At 39.1% G+C, this 23,754-nt stretch overlaps 1 protein-coding gene across 1 annotated transcript in view; it reads right to left on the reverse strand.

The window, feature by feature from the left end:
* The window catches only part of COL6A6 (collagen type VI alpha 6 chain), a 114,130-nt gene that overhangs the window by 8,341 nt on the left and 82,035 nt on the right, over window positions 1-23,754 (reverse strand). Inside the window, exons 34-38 of the mRNA XM_021678708.1 lie at window positions 23,451-23,462; window positions 19,413-19,906; window positions 11,151-11,247; window positions 7,650-8,321; window positions 4,483-4,576 (exon numbers count right to left, since the gene is read on the reverse strand). Coding sequence (XP_021534383.1) covers window positions 4,483-4,576; window positions 7,650-8,321; window positions 11,151-11,247; window positions 19,413-19,906; window positions 23,451-23,462 — 1,369 coding nt within the window. The remainder of the gene's footprint in view (window positions 1-4,482; window positions 4,577-7,649; window positions 8,322-11,150; window positions 11,248-19,412; window positions 19,907-23,450; window positions 23,463-23,754) is intronic.

Consider the following 23,754-nt stretch of genomic DNA (forward strand, 5'->3'; position numbering starts at 1 on the left):
GGTGATGGACATTGGGGAGGGTATGTGCTATGGTGAGTGTTGCGAATTGTGTATGACTGATGAATCACAGACCTGTACCTCTGAAATAATACATTATATGTTACAAAAAAAAAAAAAAGATAGTAGGAAGCGGGGGAAATCAGAGGGGGAGACGAACCATGAGAGACTATGGACTCTGAGAAACAAACTGAGGGTTTTAGAGGGCAGAGGGGTGAGGGGATAGGTTAGCCTGGTGATGGGTATTAAGGAGGGCACATATTGAATGGAGCACTGGGTGTTATATGCAAACAATGAATCATGGAACACTACATCAAAAACTAAAGAGGTAATGAATGGTGACTAACATAATAAAATAAAATTTAAAAAAATAAAAACTTTGCCTTTATTGATACTCTTAAAAATATTGTAATTAAAAAATATTAAGTTCTACTTTGATTCCTTTCTTTGGGTATATATATATATATATATATATTTTTCTTCTTCTATAATATCTCAAGAGTGATATTTAGCTCATTAGCTTTTAGAGTTATTAAATTTTCCCTAACACAAGAATTAAGACTATAAACTTTCCTAAATTATGACTTCTGACATATCCCATAAATTTTGACATATAACATCTTGATTATTATACAATTCTAAGTATTTTAAAGTTTTCATTATAATTTTTTACCTTATTTAGGAATGTGATTTTAATTTAAAAATGTATGGATTTTTAAAATGTTATTAATTTCTAACTTAATTGAATTCCGATCAATTTGGATTGTATGACACTAGTTCTTAGAGCTTTGTTGACACCTGCTTGATAAGTTAAAAACTGCTCAACGAACACCTGGTGAACTCTCCATCTTGATTCAACTAGTTGTTAATGTTACATGTGCTCTTCAGAAGAATGTCTCATTTTTCTATGCAGGGTTCTAAATGAACCTATTAAATCAAGTTTGTTATTTATGATGAAATCTTTAATATCTTTACTCATTTTTGTCTGCCTGATTATTCAAACTGGTGTACCGAAATCTCCAACTCTAATGATAGTTCGACGGCAATTTCTCCTTGTAGTTTTTCAATTTCTACTTTGTATATTTTAAGATTATTTTATTACCCTCTTAGAAATTTAGAATTGTTATATCTTCTTCATGAATTGAACACTTTGTCATCATGTAGTGGCTTTTTATCCCCATAATACTGTTTTGTTAAAGAGAATATGTTACCTGATATTAATGTTATATTCTAGCTTTATTGTTCTGGTTACTGGTAGGTTTGTATATATCATCTTCTGCATATAGCAGTATATATTATGTTTCCAGATTTTTTTTTAATTTGCCTGGTATATTTTTTCATAATTTTACTTCCAACTTTTCCATGTCCTTATATTGTGGCTGTGTCTCTATAATTGAAAGCAAGTTATAGCTGGATTTTATTTTGTTTCTTAAGTCCATCTATCTCTATAACTGGCATGTTTAGTTGATATTTATTATGACTCCTGATATATTTAAATGGAATTGATTCTGCTGTTTTACTTTGTGCCTTCTACTTGTCCTCCCCCCCCCTTGCCTTTTTATTTAAAAAAATATTTATGTTCTTGTTTTTATTGCATTTTCCCGCACTACAGTTTTGGTAGTTAGCTACATTCCATTTTTTTTTTTCCGCAGGTACCATCACAATTCCTAATACATTTTTAAGAGAGTCTAAAGTTTTTCAGTAGCCAGCCCAAACAATTCAAGTTCCTAGAGCCCTTAACTCCATTTACCTCCCCATGACATGTATTATTATTATTGTCCCATTTTTCAGTACTACCTTTTTTACCCTTCAGGCTCAACTTCATCTTTTTAAATAAAAGATTATTTTATTGTCCAATATATTTTCTCAAGTTTAAATAATATTAATATGTATAGTCTTAGTACAATAGTTTTTTTTCTGTTAAACCACCTGGTGCCTACAAATATCTTATTTTCATACCTTTGTTAACAAGTATGGCTTTTTTGTAACCCTACAAATTAGATATTACTATTGCTTAGAAATCTAACATTTAGGTCTTCCTAAATATTGCCAAGTTTCGATCATTTATTAGTGTTGCATCTCAGCCCTTCCTTCCATAGTCATTTTTATGTTCCTTGAAGTACATACTTTCGAAGTTCCTTTAGCAAAGGTCTTTGTGGTGAACTGTTTTTTGTTTATCCTAATTATCTTTGTTATACCATTATTTTTTAAAGTTGGTTTAAGTTGATAAAAATGTTCTTCCATTACTTTAAAAGTTCTTAACAGTTTTGTGGCTTCCACTATTGCTACTAATAATCCAGCTGCCAACCTAATTGTAGTTTCTTTGTAGATAATCTTCTCTTTCTTTCAGTCTGCCCTTTTATTTGGCTTGATGTCTGCATTCCCCTACGCCACGTCTAATGGCTCTTTTTATTTATCCTCCCTGTTTTACCTTGTCTTTTCTTCATCTTTTAATTCATATCTTTGGTAAGTTCTTGAAAATGACCATCTCTTGATGTACTTGAACATTATCTCATTTATTATTTCTATTTTATCTGATTTCAAGAATTCCAATTTGATATAGATCTTTCCATTCTGTTCTGTCTCTAAACTTCTTACATTTATCTTCTCTGCATTCTGAGTGATTTCTTCAGCTTTATTCTCCAGTTCACTGTGTTTCTCTTTAGATGTGTCTATTATTCTGTTTAATTCTGTTTAATTCATCCACTGAGTTTTATTTTTTAATTCACAGAATCTTGTTAAGAACAAAACCATGAATAAATAAATACCTTTATACTTTTCACCTATTTGGTTCTCCAAATGTTACCATCTTGTTACTCTGTGTGTATACACACACACACACACATATATGCATACACACATCCATATATGCATATACACTCATATATGTGCATACACACACACACATAAAACCCCATCCTATTTCCTTTTAGGGAAACCATCTGAAAATAGATTGCAGATATTATACATGTTACTTTTAAATACTTCAATATACCTATCTCAAGAACAAAAACATTCTCTCATATGAACATGATAGTATTACTACACATAAGGAAATTCACATGAATCAATAATAACTCCTGACATATTGTTCATACTCAAATTTCCCCAGTTGTCCACCAGAAGTCATTTATATGAGCTTTTTTTCTGACCTGGGATCCAGTCAAGTTTCACACCATTACATTTGATGATTATGTCTCCTTAGTCTCTCCCATTTTAGAATACTACCCCACAACCCCTTTGCTGCTCATGACATTGAAACCTCTGACTAGGTCAGCTGTTCTGAAGAAAACCCCATATTCTGGAATTGTCTAATGGTTTCCTCATTATGAGACTTGGGTCAAACATTCCCTGCAAGAATCTTACATTCAAGGTGATGTATCTCCCCCTGCATCACCTCAGGAAGCACATAATGTCAAATCTTGGCCACAGTGGGAACTGCCAGATCTTACCATGTACATGCATATTTCCTTTCTTTGTAATTAGTAAGTTAGTAATATGTGAATGGTCTGGGAGACTGTAAAATAGCCTGTTCCCAAACAACCTGTCACCCAGTGGATTTAGCATTCCTTGATTCTTATCTGACTCCATTATTACACTGGAGATTACAAATTGGTGATTTTTAAAAAAGATTTATTTATTCACGAGAGAGAGGACGTGCATGAGCAGGAGGGGCAGAGGAAGAGGGAGAGAGATTCCCAAGTAGACTCTGCGCTGAGCACAGAGCCCAACACAGGACTCAATCTCATGACTCTGAGATCACAACCTGAGCCAAAATCAAGAGTTGGACACTTAACCAACTGCCCCACCCAGGTGCCTCACAAATTGATTTTTTAAGTCTACCATTTTCTTCTATATTTATTAGCTCCATACTTCTATAAAAAAGAACTTTTACTACCCTCCTCCCTTTTCGGATCTCTATATAGACTTGTGGATTTTAAAAATTCATTCTGTTATAATCCATTACCATTATTCTTTCTGATGTTAAACTGTCCAAAATCAGGCCAGTAGGAATCTTTTCACTCCTTTGTCCTTTTGACATGACACTGCTAGTTTTTTACTACTTCCTTGCTTTCCGGCATAATAAATCTTTGAGAGTCATATCGTACTTTCCCTGCTACAGTCTAGAATTAGCTTTTCTCTCTCCAAGAAACCCTGGTTCCTTTGAGTGGGGAATGATATTTAGAAACCACTATCTGGTCATTAATTATGCTCATTGCCACTCAAGTGTCCCATTGGTTGTTTTAGTTCCACATTTAGATTTTCCACTTTTAGAAAGTCTCTGGTTGTTTTTCAGACCAACCTCGTCATTTTTTATTATCTCTTATTCCCCCAAATTATATTTTAATATTATGTACCTGTAGATTTTGTCCAAATAGGATGGAGGAGGAGGAAGAGGGAGAAAAGGAGGAGGAAGAAATTATAGAGAATGAGGAGGAGAGAGGGGGGCACATTATTTATCAAGTTCTCTCAAGCTGAAAATACCTTCGCCACTGCCGTGGGGGCTGCTTCAGATCTGTAGAGCTCAGTCTATTGCACTTCATTTTGAAGTTTATGGGTGGATATTTGTTGATTGCACCTAGGAAGAGAAAAGTCTGTGATGAGTCTCTTACTCATAACTATTAACATTACAGCAATCTGCTCTGTATGCAAAGTATCACTTCACTGCTTTCGATATTCATCAAAGGAAGATACCAACTAAGGTGGCCTACTGAGATGAGAGCAGGTTTCTCAGGGGAGTCTCTAAAACTGGGTTTAGAAAATACATCTCGGGCGCCTGGGTGGCTCAGTCGGTTAAGCGACTGCGTTCGGCTCAGGTCATGATCCTGGAGTTCCGGGATCGAGTCCCGCATCGGGCTCCCTGCTCAGCGGGGAGTCTGCTTCTCCCTCTGACCCTCCTCCCTCTCGTGCTCTCTGTCTCTCATTCTCTCTCGCAAATAAATAAATAAAATCTTAAAAAAAAAAAAAGAAAAGAAAAGAAAATACATCTCTGCTGAATTTATAGGCAGAGCATTCAACTTATTTTTCAGTAAGATGCCTTTAGCTGCTAAAGTTGGTCAACGTTAGAGGAGATATTATGAGCTAGTCCTAAAGTCTGGTCTCTAATTGACATGAACTATTCAGAATAGTTATTTTTTATTTGCTCCTTTGCAATATCAAAATGCAAAGGGAAAGGGATATTCCCTTTGTGGTTTCTGTGTCATTAACAACAGCTAACAATAGTGCCATCTTGGGTTTAATTCATTAGTGGCTCACTTCATTTGGAAGGATATTGATTTTTTTATAATAACAAAGCATGCCCCTTCCCACAAAATTTAAACATTTAAAAGCCATTTTTGATGGGAAACTTCAAAAAATGTACCATTTATTTCCTTGAAGCATTAAATTGAACAGACTTGGTAAACACAATTAAATCTCTTCCTTAGTGATCAGGGTCATTAAATAGCAAGTTCGTCCTGGGTTGTGATACAGCACCGTCTCTAAAGCTGCTGTTGCAGAATGGACTGTGTGATTCTAGACTGAATGGCCCTAGACCGTGATGTTGTGCATTTTATTTCTTATCTGTCCTAGTTCAAAGCATCAGGTTGTTTGTCAGTTTTGTTTCTCTTAGAAAATGTGTTATTTCGGATGTGGACTGTGCTCGATGGCCACCTCGATCACAGCATGGTGTTAAATAAGAAATCAGAGAGGGAGCTGCACTAGAATCCCCAGGAGGGCAGGGATGGTGTCTGTTTGGTCACTCCTTGGTACCTCCACAACCTGGGGCGCCTGGGTGGCTCTGTTGGTTAAGCATCTGACTTAGTTTTGGCTCAGGTCATGATCTCAGGGTCCTGAGACTATGCCCTGTGTTGGACCCTGGGCTCAGCGCAAGGTTTGCTTGAGATTCTTTCCCCCCCCACCCCGGCTCCTCCCCCATAGCTTGTGCTAAAATAAATAAATGTTTTTTTAAAAAAGATAGCCCCACACCCACACTGTGAGTGGTTCACAGTAGGTACCTGATACATATGCGTTGATGTTGAATGAGCATGAGTCTGTGGGCTTGCTATATGATTATGTTAAAGCCTTTTTCAACTTCTACTTTTACAATTGTGTTTCAAAGATGGGAGATTTCTAGATCCTTAAGTTCTAGAAAAGTAGTGTATAATTGTGTCACAGTTACAGTTTTCTGAAAGCACTATATCTCTCTCACCTATACCAAGTAATTCTTAAAACATCTCTTTTCCTTTCCTTGGGTGGTAATGGGGTGTCATTTTTATCTGTTCATATGATTTGACTAATTACCATGAAACATCATGAAGAATTTTGGGGGACTGAGGAAGGAAATTCCATCTTAAATGTTCTTTCAATTTTTTTTTGCCTCACAAGCAGTGTTTCTTTACAAGTTTCTCAGTCTTTCAAAGTGTTCTTTTGTTTTACCCTTACAAATGCCTTGTAATTACTTCTTTTCGGAATGATTCTTGGCCCCCTTTTTTTGCCCTTCTTTTTTCTAGCTCCTCTTTCTGATTTCCTATTCCAAAACACATCCACATAAATTTCATTCTAGGAGCTTGTTGCTCCAGTGTTTCTCAAACCATAACGTGCATGTGAATCACCTGGCAATTTGATAAAAATGCAGTTTCTGGTTCAGAATGTCTGGAGTAGGGCATGAAATTCTGCAATTTTCACGAGCTTCCAGGTAATGCTGATGATGTAGGTCCTAGACTCACATTTGGAGAAGCACAGGACTAGGGGACATGACATTAGTACCATCAACAATTTCCCAAGGCTCCTTAGACCTCACCTATAGGGATTAGTCCATCTTTGCAACCTTAACTGGTCTCACTGTGTAATGTCAGTGACAAGTTTGAGACTCTATCAGAATCTCCTGTAAGCTACACTGGGTGTCCTTCAGCCTGTGTATTCACTTTTCTTTATCTGGACTCTAAGGGCTCATTCACCATGAGAATGTTCAGAAATCTGACGATTTTTCAACCTCCAGAGTCATAGTAGGACATGGCTTCTTTTTACCCATTCCATTGCATACAAAGTGAATTGCATACTTTCAAGGCAAAATTACTCCAAGAAATACAGCCCATGTTTCTTTTTTATGAGTACCAGTTACACTAATTGCTGGCATCATAAAAAGTCATCAACAAGGCTGAGAAAGTTTTGCAAGGATGTATCTTTCATTCTTACAGGTAAAATGTTATCCCCTAATACCTCAAACTCTGCCTTTGGAACTTGTAAAAAAGCAAAGCTGAGAATTGTTGAATTTTTCTTTGGCTCTCTCTTTTGGTGTGTTAACTGATGAAGCTTTCCATTGGAGGGCAGTGTGTTAATGTTACATGGCAAGGATTTCTACTTTATAGCTAAGATCCAGGTGGTGACTTTACACCCCCAGACTATATTGCTCTATGCAGACAGATGTGTGAGCAGCTGCTTGTTATGATTGCTTCTCCATAGGAACCAGAGGCATAAAAAATTTGAGCCAGAAAATTAAATGCTAGGAATCAGAGGTTTCCTCTCTCCACCATTACAAATTTTCCTTTCTGACCCTGCAGTGCCCTTGAAGACAGACATTTCCAAGAATCCATGTCAGTTCATCAACCCTTCTTTTGGGAATACCAAATAATACTCTTAATGTGTAAGAAAGAACAGATTTTATGACTTACGCCTGATTGAGTTTACAAAGGATTTCACAAACTTCACACTGTATCTGTGGTCAGGTTTATGAATTCGGCCAAGCTGGACCAAGTGGTGATCCAAAGGGTAGCTGGCTAGATCTTCTAGTTCCTTGTCATTCCAAGCAGGGCCAAGGGAAAACACAAATAGGGTATAACCTTGACATTTGGCTCTCAAGGATTCTTTCTTTAAGGTTTCCCTGTCCAAGTGACTGGTTTCCCCAGTGGATATTACAAATATGACTTTGTTTCTTCTCATATTGGGTGTATTTAAAAAGATATTGTCCAGGGTCCACTGTAAGGCATGACCAATGAAAGTGTCTCCATTTAGTTGTTGAACTGATTCTTCCAGGTGCCTCTTCATGAGGCGTTTACTATTGTAGGTGGTGAGGTTGAACTCAGTTCTAACAGGACTCTTCTGAGTGTTGGGTAGGAAGTTGGGGGGAGCATGGCTTAATAGGGCCACCCGGTCTCCAGTGACAGAGGTCTCAGGCTCTGGGCTGATCTCAAAGTGATCTAACAGTGCTCCCAAAAAGTGTCTTATGTCTTCAAATTCAGCACTTCCCACATGCCGGGAGCTGTCCAGAAGGAAAGCAGCATCCATGTAAGACTGTGCAGGGGGTGGTTTGGCTTGATTGCAAAAAGCGTCTGGCTTGCATACATCTGCAGACCAAAAGTCACACAGGGCTACTAAAACAGACTGGACAGAAAAGATAGCATCTCAAATATTCTAACATTTGGAAACTGCACAATCTTTGATATTAAAATAATTACTAAATGACTTTGATATCAACAACAAAAGATTTCCTAGTCCATAGTTTGCATCTATATTTAAAACGTACAGATTTTACACCCAGTTGGTGTCTTGAATTCCGTTCACTAAGGCATTTGACTTTTAAAAATTAGGCTGCTTTCAACAGAAGCTTAATCTTCGCTGTATTTTAAGTTTATAAAGATTGAAGTAGACAGTTTATCTCGTATAAGAGTATACCTTATCATGACATAAAAGCTAGTGATCTCTCTAGATAGACAAGATACAGGTTAAACCAATTGTCCTTATCATTATGCTCACACTGTTCTACTATGAAATGTAGTATGCTTAAAAAGAGTGGGGAAAAAAAGCAATGAATTCTTTTACTTCAATTTAAATAAAGGTTTGTAACTCAATGTCCATCTGGGTGTGGACACTAAGGACAAAGCTATAGCTCATGTTTGTCTCTCCAGTGTGCTTATTAGTTGAAAGCTCAATATGTGTTTGTTAAATACATGAATATAAATATTGCATATTAGTAAGCTTTCATAAAATATGGGGTCATTTTAATAAATATGCATATCTCATTTATCAAAAGAATATGTAGTAATAAAACAGGAGTGAATTCCACTGAATCTGACCACAATGAATATTCAGAGGAATAAAAAAAATTTGGAACTGGAAGGATCTTAGAGGTCACCTAATCTAATTTAACAGAAGAAACTGATGATAAGAGGGTAAAATCATTCTGCCAAACAATACGCAAGTGTTTCTAGAAGTTTCTACATATGAAGTCAGGGTTTATTGTGAGAGACAAGGCCATGTGGTGTGGCAGTGGGGAGGCCCCTTGGCCTAAGAGCCAGGATGCCTGGGCTCTGGTCTTACCTAAGTCACCACCGGGCCTCAATTCTGCACAGTTAGGTGGGTGGGTCAGATTCACCCAGAAAACCCTTCCTGGGCCAACCTCTGCATCTTGACATTTTCAGTAATAGTTGCTGGTTAAGGCTGAGAACACCTCTTTAAAAACTAAAGAGAAGAGAAATGGAATGACGAGCGTGTGGACAGCTGGTACTTAGATGTGTGCCTGGGGCAGGAATAAAAGCAGTCAGATGAAAGGTTGAAAACCGGAATGCAGATCTTTGGGGATGTAGCAAATTCACTTCAGTCTTGCTCATGGACTCCATAAAGATGTGGCTTTGCACAACAAGCTACATTTCCCTTACAGAAATTCAGTACAATTTTACATTCGACCATGTTTAATGGTCGAATGACAGAACAGTCACCTGTGTGCTAGGCAGTTCCTAAAATCAGAGACAGCAGGCTGCCCATTTGCTCAATTTTGTGGTGTTTTTTAATTGCAGGAAACGACAGCCAAAATATCTTCCCTTATATGCCCCAGAGACAAAACAAGGATTTAAGCCAAGAAATGGGGCCAAAATCTCTCCCCAGCCACACATGTACAACTTCTGACTGTAACATAAGTAACTGATGTGTCTGAAAGCCGTGCTGAGGCTGGGGTGGGAAGCCCCCCTCACAGCACAGTCAGCCACTGCCTTGAGTAGGAGGGCCAGGGCCTAACCAACCCTGTGCTACTGAGGGGGACAGAAAGAGGGAGGGAGGCAGAGAAGGAAGGGAGAAGGTGGGGGGGAGGGGAAGGGAGGAGAGAGTCTAATGAGTAGAGGGAAGCAGAGGGGAAGACAGAAAGAATAGAGGGGTGTCTGAAGCAATCCCACTTCTCAGAGTTACCACCTCCCTATGAGGTCACTTACATGGCAAGCATTAGCATCTCATTAATACACATGGAGAAGGAAAGGAATCAATCATTTTCTTCAAGACCAAATACCAAGTCCCAGGGAGAATAATGGGATCTCGGTTACTCATAAATGGCTGCGTTGTGAGGCCAGCCTTCTTGGGTCTCCTCTGGCTGTGCCGTCTGGGCAAATTATCTCATCTCTCTAAGCCCCATTTTTGTCATCTGTCAAGTGGAGCTAGTAATAGTTCAAATGTCTCAAGGTGATTGTAAGGGTGGGATGAGACAATGAGAAGAGTGCTTGGAACAGAATAAGCACAATAGCTTCAACATTAACTATCACCAGCACCACCACCAATGTTACATAAAGCAATTAGAACAGTGCATGGTTCATAAGAACTGCCTGGCAACTGTTAGAAATCACACCCGCTGATGACTGCAGTGGCTTCCACTGTCTTCATAATTATTGGAACACTCAAATTACCAGCATACTCACCCACAGCTGCCTCTCTAGCTAGGCCTATAGATGGTGTATAAAACACGGCAATGGACAAACCAGCATGGTCAGTCTTTCTGATGCCTTTTTGCAATAGAAAATGCATGGATTTCCACTAATTCCCACTTGTACTATAAAGCATTTCTTGGGGGGTTGTGAACGTTTGAGATTTAGAAGACACATAAATATACTTTATAGCAGGAAAACCTTGGCAATGAGATGGCTGAGTTTTTCTAATAATCGTTATTGTTTCCTGGAAGCTGCAGAAGCTTGGAGGGCCTGGAATGCAATCTCCTGCTTGGATGCCTGGGAGGAGCCCTGCTGGCTGGGGCTCTATCTGTGGACCATGCAGAATGAGGAAGTGAGGCCAGAGCCCCAGGGAAATCTTCCCAAGGCCACTAGTAACCCTGTTGCCAAGGTCCAGCCATTCCTGCCAACAGTGACTCAGTGTGCTTAACAGGCCTGATCAAATTATATTCTCTCCATGGATCTTACCATAGCAGAAAGTACACCGCTGGAGTCTCTCTAATGCTGGCGCGTAGTCGGTCCCGGATGGAGCCATTATGAGTTGGAATGTGCCAGTGTCATCAATCTGTAAGAAGCAGAAGCAAGAAAAAGAACAGCTTAGTGGGTGGGGCTGCAGGAATCCCCCAGCATTGTTCAGAGCACTGAGATCTTTTGAGTACAACACTGCTCCTTCCAAAGAAGGTCATAGGGAAGCCTAGCGCGTGTCAGGGTGGCTAAGAGCCCTGTTTGGGTTTAAGCCCTGGTGTTCCCTTTAGCTGTAGGTCAGGTTTTTTTGTCTCTGTTTCCTCATCTACAAAATGGGATAATCACACTACAACCTAACAGGAATAGAGTGGGCATTAAATGGGTTCATAATTGAAACGCACGTACTGGCACAGGGTGGGTGCTGTGTGGGTCATTAGAGACCACAAAGCACTTTCCTATTCATTATCTCAACAACCCAGTGAGTTTGTTCTTATGTGCATCATGCCCATTTTACAGATGAGGAAGCTGAAGCTCAAAGGAAGGTGAGAGGACTGATCAAAAGACAGTGGACATGGAAGCCATTGAAGGAAGAGGGTCAGAGGACACCCCCCCACACACACACACACCCCAAGTCCCAGGGAACCAAGTGAAATCACAGAATGTACTTTACAACTGTCTCTGAGTTCCCATTATGAACCAGGCATGGAAGCTAGCTTTGCAGACCCAGATCCACATCCAGGGGCTCTCCTCTGAACAACTCCCAACACCTTCCAGCTCAGTCCCATTGTTAATAACCTCTCTGGGGAGTTTGAGGCTGGAGAGCAGGGATAAAACAGGGAGGCTTCAAATAATGAAGAATAGTTAGCTTGTCAGTTAACAGATTCACAGATCTCTTGATGGCTGAGGGGAAGTTATAGGTATGGTCTTATCTAATGCCTAAGAGATGGGACAGACAACATTTCCCTACTCTTTCTCAGGAAAGTGTCCTTTGCATACTTTATCCATGAAGATAGGACTTGGGCAGCCATGTTTAACTGTGTGTTTGGGCGGGGGGGACTCCATCCCTCTGCAGAGGAGATTGCACCAGGAATGGGAATCTGAGCCAATTGGATCCATTCTCTCAGGAATTTGGAACGGGAGTCCTGAGGGCAGTGAGTCCCTCTATGTTAGTGGTAAGCACTAATGAAGCTGTAGGCTGACCATGTTCTAACTGAGGAGCAATGGGAAGGAAATGAGGGAAATGGGAAGGAGGAAAGGTGGTGGGGGCTTTCGCTAAGGCTTGTCTTTGTTTCTGCCCATCTTTTCTTCTGTGTTTGCCTTCATGAGCTGGATGGGTTAGAGGGGGAGACTCAGAGGAAATATGTGGTAACTGAAGCTTTGGGCATGATTTCTAGGCAAAATATATAGAAAAAAGAATGGTTAGTGTCTGGGAAAGGCTGAGAAGAAAGAAACAGAAAGGAGGGAAGGTGAGCATTGTTGTGGTATGAGAGAAAAAAAAAATGCTGTGATGATAGGGCAGTGGAGCTGGGACCGGGGTGGTGGTGACAAATGGGGACATTCTGCAGTGGAATACCAAGGTTTTCCAAGGTGGAATGCCAAGGTTTCCCATTAAACCCCTTTCCCATTTCAGCTGTCTCCAATCACAAGAATAATCTGTAATCCTCCCCCTCTCATGCTCTCTGTCTCCCATTCTCTCTCTCAGATAAAAAAAAAAAAAAAAAAAAGAATAATCTGTAATGTCAATATTATCCTTAATGTTTCTCTCATTTGCAATGTTAAACAGCAGAGTAAAAAGGAAAAAAAGGCTAGCTGAAAAAGAGATATCTCTTATAAGTCTATTAGAAATAGGGAGACCCAGTCTAAATTAGAATTCTTTATGGGAAGCAAGTAAAATTTCACCAGAAGTAAGAGGTAGTTGCCAAACACACTTAAAGGGGAAAACCTGGTGGCAAAACAAAGCTGAGATTGAGGTTTTTCCAGTCAAAAATGGCCTTCTGTTTCCGAAGGGATGAATAGCTCATCACTCAGTTGATACCATCATGAGAAATTCCCAAGAGGGAGGTCACAGTCCATGTGCTAAGGGAAATCAGTGCCAGTTGTCAGAACATCTGTTTCCAAATGCTGCTGCATGTGCCTGCATGGGGCCTGAATTTCACACTGGACTGCTGAACTCTCAGACGAATCAAGATTTAGAAACGCCATGATAATTATGAAACAAATAAGGGTTTTAAAATATGGCCTCCAAATAAAAATTCATTGTCACTAGATTTCTGAGTTCTGTTCCTGAAATAATAAACCACAGTTCCAGTGTAGGGAAGTACAACTGAACAGAATGGATAGAAGAAAGAAAAAGAGGACAAAAGGAGAAGTAGTAACACAATTTCCCTTCTGTAATGCCAGATATCAGTGGTGGGTTCTTATCAACTTGTATACATGCCTCTATTTTGAACCTTTCTAGACAACGCTGCTTCATTGCATCCTCTAATGGCAGCTCCGTGAGGGTGCGTCTTTTGGTTTTCCACTTTGGTGTCTCCACAGCCTAGGATAGCTCCTGGTATACACGAGGTGCTCACTAAGCATTTGCTGGATGAACGAACCTTGGCACCAATTCTGACTTCTGTATGCCTCTTTAATTCTACTCAAGAGGTGTTTGGAGCCAATGCTGCTCAGATTTTGGAGGGTCATTGTCAAGAATCTGAATCTTCATTGGTGCTCTTTTGAGGTAAAGTCCTTCAAGAAAGGAGCAAAGAGCTTCTAGCTGATTTGACTAGGAACTCTGACAGACTGTTAACACTCAAAACATTTTAAAACAAACCAACAAAATATGTTTTCTCAAGTTATAGGCTATGCACAGACCTTTGAGTGGGTGGTGAAACTGTGTTTAAGTTTATATCACAAGTACTATCAATTATTTGCATTAGGATATTGTCTCGTTTTGTGACTAAATAAAGCCAAGGGACAATGGGGCTGTCAATACACAGAAGGATTTATGAGTCTGTGTGTAACCATATCTACTCACAGAATTTTTGAGCTGCTGTGTTTCATAGCAGCTTCATTTATTTGTACGGGAGGGCCCAGCCTTTTCTAACTGATGTGCATTTCCCTTTCTGAGCCTGGTTTATCAACCTGTCCATTTGCATGTTCAATGACACTAATAGCAGCATCAGCTCCTTTACAACAACATTTTTGTTAAATAGATTTTAGTTCATCATCAAGCAGATAAATAATAGCAATAGCAATTAGAGCAAAAACTATCATTCTTGAATATTTACTATGCATTAGGCACTGAGGCATGGTGTCCCATCATTTCATCTACACAACAGCTCCAGGAAACAGGCACTGCTCTCCATACTTTATAGATTAATACTCTATTTCAATTCTGTTGTGCTTATTTGACACCTTCATAGAAAATTATGGAGGTGGAAAGGGCCTCAAAAGACACCTGCAGATTGAAAAGTGAAAGGATAAAGAAACATTTATCATGCAAATGGATGTGAAAAGAAAGCTGGGGTAACAATACGTGTATCAGACAAAATAGACTTTAAAACAAAAATGGTAACAAAAGACAAAGGACATGAACAAGCAGATATAACAATTACAAATATTTATGCATCCAACATGGGAGCACCTAAATACTTAAAGCAGTTAATAACACAAAGGAAGTAATCAATAATAATGCAGTAATAATAAGAGACTTTAACACCCCACTTACATCAATGAACAGATCATCCAAACAGAAAAATCAAGGAAATGGTGGCTTTGAATGACACATTGGACTAGATGAATTTAACAGATATATTCAGAACATTCCATCCTAAAACAGCAGAATACACATTCTTCTGAACAGATTCAGAACAGATAACATATTAGGCCACAAAACAAGTCTCAAGAAATTAAAAAAGATCGAAGTCAAACCATGCATTTTTTTCCTGATCAAAATGCTATGACACTAGAAATCAGTCACAAGAAAAAAAAATCTAGAAAGAGCATAAATACACGGAGGTTAAACAACATGCTACTAAACAATGAATGGGTCAACCAAGAAATCAAAGAGGAAATGGAAAAATACATGGAGACAAATGAAAATGAAAACACAATAATCCAAATCTTTGGGATGCAGCAAAAGCAGTTCTAGGAAGGAATTTTATAGCAATACAGGCCTACCTTAAGAAGCAAGAAAAATCTCGAACAACCTAATATTACACCAAAAGGAGGTAGAAAAGGAAAAACAAAACCCAAAACCAGTAGAAGGAAGGCAATAATAAAGATTAGAGCATAAATAGATGAAATAGAAACTAAAAAACACAATAGAACGGATCAATGACACCAAGAACTGGTTCTTTGAAAAAGACAAAAAAAAAAAAAATTGATAAGCCAGATTCATCAAAACAGAGAGGACTCAAATAAACAAAATCAGAAATGAAAGAGGAGAAATAACAACTGACAGCACAAAGAATTATAAGAGAATATTATGAAAAATTATATGGCAACAAATGCGACAGCCTAGAAGAAATGGATAAATTCATAGGAACATATAACCTCCCAAAACTGAAGCAGGAAGAAATAGAAAATTTGAACAGACCTATTACCAGTAATGAAATTAAACCAGTAATAAAAAATACTCTCAACAAACTCCAGGACAGATGGCTTCACAGGTGAATTTCACCAAACATTTAAAGAGTTAATACCTATTCTTCTCAAACTATTCCAAAAAATAGAGGAAGGAAAGCTTCCAAATTCATTCTGTGAGGCCAGCAATACCCTGATAACAAAACCAGATAGACACCACAAAAAAAAAAGAGAAATACAGGCCAATATCTCCAGTGAACATAGATGCAAAAATCCTTAATAAAATATTAGCAAACTGAATCCAACAATACATGAAAAAAATCATTCACCGTGATGAAGTGGGATTTATTCCTGGAAAGCAAGGGTGGTTCAATATTCACAAATCAATCAATGTTATACATGACATCAATAAGAAAAAGGATAAGAACCATGTGATAATTTCAATAGATGTGGAAAAAACATTTGACAAAGTACAATACCCATTCATGATAAAAACTCTCAACAAAGTAGGTTTAGAGAGAATATATCTCAACATAATATAGGTCATATATGAAAAACCCACAGCTAATATCATAATGCTGACAAATTGAGAACTTTCCCTAAGGTTAGGAACAAGGCAAGGATGTCCACTCTCATCACTTTTATTCAACATAGTACTCGAAGTCCTAGCCACAGCAATCAGACAAGAAAAAGTTATAAAAGGCATCCATATTGGTAAGGAAGAAGTAAAGCTGTCACTATTTGCAGATGACATAATACTACATATAGAAAACCCTACAGACTCCCCCAAAAGACTACTAGAACTGATAAATGAATTCCATTAGTTCACAAATACAAAAGTCAATGTACAGAAATATATTGTATTTCTATACACCAATAATGAAGCAACAGAGAGAGAAATTAAGAAAGCAATCCCATTTATAACCACACCAAAAAGAATAACATGCCTAGGAATAAACTTAATGTAGGAGATGAAAGACCTATATTCTGAAAACCGTAAGACATTAATGAAAGAAACTGAATATGACATAAATGGAAAGATATTCTATACTCGTGGATTGAAAGAACAAATATTGTTAAAATGTCAGTCCTACCCAAAGCAATCTACAGATTCAATGCAATCCCCATCAAAACATCAACAGCATTTTTCACAGAACCAGAACAAATAATCTTAAAATTCGTATGGAACCACAAAAGACCCCAAATAGCCAAACCAATCTTGAAAAAGAAAAACAAAGCTGGAGGTATCACAATTCCAGATTTCAAATTATACTGAAAAGCTATGATAATCAAAACAGTATGGTACTGGCACAAAAATAGACACATAGATCAATGGAACAGGATAGAAAAGCCCAGAAACAAACCCATGATTAATGGTCAATTAATCTTTGGGAAAAAGACAGACTCTTCAACAAATGGTGTTGGGAAAACTGGACAGCTACAAGCAAAAGAGTGAAACTGGACCACTTTCTTACACCATACACAAAAATGAACTCAAAATGGATCAAGGACCTAAATATGAGACCTGAAACCATAAAAATCCTAGAAGAAAGCACAGGCAATAAGTTCTCTGACACTGGTGTAGCAACTTTTTTCTAGATACATCTCCTGAGGCAAGGGGAACAAAAGCAAAAACAAACTATTGGGACTACATCAAAGTAAGAAATTAATGCACAGTGAAGGAAGCAATCAACAAAACCAAAAGTCAGCTTACTGAATGGGAGAAGATATTTGCAATTGACATATCCCAAGGGCTATGTATTCAAAATATATAAAAAACTGATATAACTCAACACCCAAAAAACCCAAATAATCCAATTAAAATGGCAGAAGACATGAACAGACATCTCTCCAAAGAAAACATCCAGATAGCCAATAGACACATGAAAAGATGCTCATCATCAGGGAAATGTAAATCAAAACTACAATGAGATATTACCTCACACTCATCAGAATTGCTAAAACCAAAACCTCAAGAAACAACAAGTATTAGCAAGGATGTGTAGAAAAAGGAACTCTCATGCTCTGTTGGTGGGAATGTGAACTGGGGCAGCCACTGTGGAAAACAGTATGGAGGTTCCTCAAAAGTTAAAAATAGAACTACCTTGGGGCATCTGGGTGGTTCTGTCAGTTAAACATCTGACTCTTGATCTCAGCTCAGGGTTGTGAGTTCAAGCTCCTCATTGGGCTCCATGCTGGACATGGAGCTTACTTTAAAAAAAAAAAAGGAACTACTCTACAATCCAGTAATCACACTACTGGGTATTTACCCAAAGAATATGAAAACACGAATTCAAAGGGATATATGTACCCCTCTGTTTACTGCAGCATTATTATAATAGCCAAATTATGGAAGCAGGCCAAGTATCCACTGATAGATGAATGGATAAAGAAGACATGGTATTATATACAACAGAATAATATTCAGCCATAAAAAGAAGGAAATCTTGCCATTTGCAACAACATGGATGGAGCTAGAGAGTATAATGCTAATTGAAGTAAGTCGGTCAGAGAAAGACAAATACCATATGATTTTACTCATATTTATAATTTAAGAAACAAAACAAACAAACCAAAAAATAAGACTCCTAACTATAGAGAACAAACTGGTGGTTACCAGAGGGGGGGAGCGTAGGGGGGTGGGTGGGAGAAATAAGTGAAGGGGAATTAAGAATACGCCAATCACAGGGTGCCTCAGTCAGCATCTGGCTCTTGGTTTCTGCTCAGGTCACAATCGCAGGGTTGGGAGATCAAGCCCCACCTCAAGCTCCATGCTCAGGATGGAGTCTGATCCAGATTCTCTCTCTCCCCCTCCTTCTGCCCCTCCCTGCACTCTAGCTCTCTCTCTCAAAATAAATAATTTTTTTTTTTTAAAGAATACACCTATCATGATGATCACTGAGTAATGTACAGAATTGTTGAATCACTATCTTATACACCTGAAACTTATATAACACTGTATTTACTTTATTGGAATTAAAGTAAAAAACTTAGTAAAAAAGAAAGTTCCCCTCACAATAAAAAATTTTTATAACTGTGTACGGTGATAATGTTAATGAGGCTTGTTGTGGTGATCTTTTCACAATATTTACAAATAATGAATCATGTTGCACACCTGAAGCTAATATTATATGTCAGTTTACCTCAAAAAAGGTCCTCTTGATCCCAGGTGGTTTATTTATATAGCCTCCCAACCAAAGAAGCTATAATAACTAAGATGTCTTTTCCTTTATAAAATGTGGATAGTTATATGATTGGTGAAGTTATAAAATCAGCCAATTGGTTTTCATTGTATAGCAACTATTGCAACTGGCCACATAAGTGACATCAATGAATGTTTACCGGCCTTCCTGATTTAGTAGCTCTATACCCAGAGGCAACTCAGAGAGTTTCTTGGAGAAGCACTAGAATAGCAAACCTGGGTTCAAGTCCTGACATTGCCACTGTTTAGCCATGTGAACCCAGGCATACCGTTTAACCTCTCCAGGCTGTTTTCTCATTGATAAAGTGGGCGAAATAATTATACCTATCCCTTACATACTACCTGTGAGAATTAAACAGGGTAATGCATACAAAGGGTTTCGCATCTTCCTGGTACACAGAAATAAATAGTGTAGTTCAATACTTTCTTACAGAGGCTTTGGAATATAGTTCCCCCCCCCCCCCAAAGTCATGTGAAAGGCTTAACCATCTTACCGCAAATGCACGCTTGATGGAGGGCACGTTGCTGAATGCGATCACGACCGGAATGATGTCAAGGGCACTGAATTCCATAGTTGCAGTGGTAATGGTCTGGGCATCGGCCGACTGACCGCTGCTGAAGAAGGTGGCGATTCTTCTTGCGTGAGCCCCTGGAAGCGTTCGCTTGAAGACATTTCTGGCGATAAACCTCATCACTTTGCCGATCTCCCTGCTTTCCGAGGACCTCTCGTAAGGAATAGCTTCAATCTCCCTGAGGAGCTGGTTCTTCTTGTAGGCGTCTGAGAAGCGGATGAGGTGCCGGGCGTGAGAGGTATAGGTGAGGATAGCGATGCGTGCGCCCACCGGGCAGCTGTTCTCCCGGACCCTGACGCCCCTCACCAGGGAAGACAGCAGCTCCTTCATGCGCTCAAATTCCTGCTTGGTGACGTCTCGAGACTGGTCCAAGGCAAACACCAATTCGGTGGGATGCACGGGGCATTCTGGTTTTCCTAAAGGAAAACCTTATGTAGCATGCTTACTTAAAAAAAAAATTTTTTTTTTTTTTAAAAAGATACATAGAGGGCGCCTGGGTGGCTCAGCTGGTTAAGCGACTGCCTTCGGCTCAGGTCATGATCCTGGAGTCCCCGGATTGAGTCCCGCATCAGGCTCCCTGCTCAGCGGGGAGTCTGCTTCTCCCTCTGACCCTCCCCACTCTCATGCTATCTCATTCTCTCTCTCAAATAAATAAATCTTTAAAAAAAAATAAAAAGAGGGCAAAGTAATTTTAAATGTTAAATATGCAAATATTTAAACAATAAGCATTAAATGCTAAAATGAGCAGTTGAAATATTAAACGTTTAAATCTTGAATGAAAATGCTCTTTTAAAAATTGAATTTGCTTTTTTACATAAAGCCCAAGAGAAAGTATCATTCAATTTGAGTTTTTATGCAATTTGTAAGTTAATGACCGAATTCCTTCTAAGTAATCAAAAGCTCATGGATATGCCCTTTTACTTACAGAAATTGGGTCACTGGTACTATGTTTATTGCTGGAACTTTATACCATTAGCTAAACTAAAACATACATGTTTTTACTTAATAAGGAAATGCAACAGGAGTTAAGGAAGGAATGGGTCCAAAAGCTCTGTTAATGACTTCAGAGACATTAAGAAGAGAATGGATGTGCAGTATATAGAACAACGCATCAGATGTGGAGAATAGGTGCTGCAGAGACGTGTTAGAGACCTGACCTGATTCTGCACTAGCCATGTGACCTTGTCCCAGCGACTTATCTTCTCTGGGCCTCATTTTGCTCATCTGTAAAATGCCAGTCCTAAGATCAGCCACTGCAAAGCCCTGTATTGAGGATTCAGTGAACCAACACAGGCAAAGCACTTAGGACAACAGGGTCTGGCACATGACAGGTGCTCAGTTAATATCAGCCATTACTATTACAATTATTATTACAGACTTTTTCATTGTGAGAACTATATCACTTAAGAGAATGAGGAAAGCTTTCAGGGATATATTTTTATTTAACAGTTAAAAAGGCAAATTTAACCTATACCTATTACATAGAGAAACTGAATTGTTAAACTTGAACGTTAAATGTTAATTGCAGATTTATTTATTGAACCCAATTCATTCATTTTAATCCCGGTACCCTGCATTTATCACAGTTGGCACCTTATTTGTCTGATTATCTGATTAATGTTTTCCTCTCCATGAAGTGTGAAGACAGGGACTGTGTCTCTCCTGATCTGCCAGATTATTACGTCCTGCCATTTATCAGGGTTCTAGTAAATGTTGACTGAATGAAGCAGCAGCAAACAAAGGACAGTTCTTTTGCAGCAGGTACAGGAAGAACAAAACTTTTATAATGGGGGAGATTCCTGGTATTGAAATGTAGGTTGGTAAAAGAAAATCTCAATGATGCACTTCTCTTGGAGGGGTGCCTCCTCTCATTCAGATGCCAGCAAGTCAGAATCAGAGATAATAAAAGCAGCTTGAGGCCTACAGCTCTTTATGAGAACTCAGAAACTCAGATTTGTTGGGGCTGGTCAAGGAGTGAGTCCTCTGCTGTGACCAGCTGTGCTTCCATCCCCGTCTTGGTGCTAGATGATTATCTCCTTCTGGTCCTGGACTCTGTGACCTAATAGGCTAATGGACCAGTAAGAATAAACATTTAACCCCAAACCAAACTGTGCTTCTCAGTGGAGACAGGACATAAGTTATTATTAGCCTCTGAGTCTAACTTAGAAGGCTGAGCAGATGTTAAAAAAAAATTGAGGTCATGTCAACTTTACAATAAAGGGTGGAAGTATGACTAAACATGAAAGTGGTTCTGCCAGCTTTTTGTTTGGGCTGTGATTTGCATATGGGAACAGCACAACAATAATGCTGCTTCAGGTGCAATTTAGAGATAAAGGGAAAAAAGACTCACAGCACTGGCTGAACTATGAAAAAATTCACGTTTTCAGGAAAAAATACCTAAAAGGTAATTCAACTTGCAAAATACATGTTCTGAAATCCAGCAAGCTGCCAGGAAACCAGAAGATTCTGAAGAACGCTGGGCTGGCTTGTGGTGGTACGTAGGAGGCCCTCCTCAAGGCACAGATGACCACACAGAGACCTCGTATGGCTCTGTGGCCATATACCGTATGCTGATGGCTACTGCTTGGCACAGAGCAGGTGATGATAAGGACAGGGAAAGAGAAGCCACTGACATGTACCTAAGGCTCAGCAGTGGCAGCCCTCGAGGCCACCACCACATTTGTCTGGAATACCACCACACCCTCCTAACTAGTCGTCTGGCCTTTAAACTTATCCTCCCCTACAGTCTACTCTTCCATAGTAGCCCAAATAAGTGTTCAAAAATCCTTCATCAGGGGCGCCTGGGTGGCTCAGTCGTTAAGCGTCTGCCTTCGGCTCAGGTCATGATCCCAGGGTCCTGGGATCGAGCCCCGCATCGGGCTCCCTGCTCGGCGGGAAGCCTGCTTCTCCCTCTCCCACTCCCCCTGCTTGTGTTCCTGCTCTTGCTGTGTCTCTCTCTGTCAAATAAATAAATAAAATCTTTAAAAAAAAAAAATCCTTCATCAGCTCATGTTCTTCCCTCAATACTTTGAATAAACTCTTTAATACCCTCTCATTCCAATTTGAATACAATCCACCCTCCCTATTTGAATCTAAAAAGTTCAGCTTGACCTGGCTTCTGCTTGCTTCATTTTTTCACAAGCCAATCTCCCCTTCCCTCACTGGACTTGCAGCAGTTCCCAGGAAATGCCTACGTCTGTCTTGTATCATGGCCATTGCACTTGCTCTTCTTTCTCCTGGCTCTTGTAAAGCTGGCTTCTTTTTATTCTTCAGTCCAAACTCTAATGTCACTGCCTCAAAGAGGAGCCCTCCATCCTAAAGCAACTCTCCCCTCCCCTAACATTATTCTGTGACAGAGCATCCTATTCTTTATCTCTTTCACAGCAACTATAGGATTCTGTATTTCTTTGACGTGTTTATCATCTGGATCCTCTGCTGGAATGGAAGCTTCTGAAGACAAGAATTATGTCCATCTTATTCAGCCCTGTTTCCCAGTGCCTAGTACATAATATGCTTTCAATAAATATTTGTTGAGTGAGTGAAGATGCAACCAGAGGGCATGGATTATGGGTTTAGACAAAAGGTATAGGGTATAAAGGTGTAAGAGGGTAACTGCTGTTACATCTAAATTCTTAACCACTAGACTACAGAGACAATAGAGAAAATGAAGGGAAGGAGACATATTATTACAAAAGACCTAATGGTAACATAAATAGTATAATGTTAGTCATTAAAATATTAATTAAAAAATCAAACTACTTGGTTGAGAAACAGCTACGAGACTCAGCTAAAGCAGAGTGATTTATTGGAGGCAGGTCTGTGCTACCAGTATGAGGCAGCAAAGACAGCTCAGATAAAATTTATATTATTTGGCAGGCAACACATTGTTTTGACTCCTCTTTCCAGATGTAGGACATTTTGGAGCTTGATTATAACTTGCTGTAAATAAAGATTACTCACCATGTCCGCCAGCTGGGGGAGAAGAACAAAGGAGATTGGGTTATTATTTGGTAGAACAAAGTTCTGTACTGTGTAGGGAAATCATGGCAGTAGAAGCTCTGCCCTGTGTGCTTTTCGTAGATGACTCAAACATTGAGGCAACAGAAAGGGTCTGGAGAAAATGCAGACGGATCCCAGCATCTTGGCAAAAACAAGACAGGATGGGAGAAGTGGGACAATATATAGCCGTAAATCAGTAGCCTGCAGCCAACTGTCAGAGGGAAAGAACCTTTGCCTGGGAAAGAACGTTACAGTGCATTGAGGT

This window comes from Neomonachus schauinslandi, chromosome 1 (assembly GCF_002201575.2).
Source record: "Neomonachus schauinslandi chromosome 1, ASM220157v2, whole genome shotgun sequence".
NCBI classification, from domain to species: Eukaryota; Metazoa; Chordata; class Mammalia; order Carnivora; family Phocidae; genus Neomonachus; species Neomonachus schauinslandi.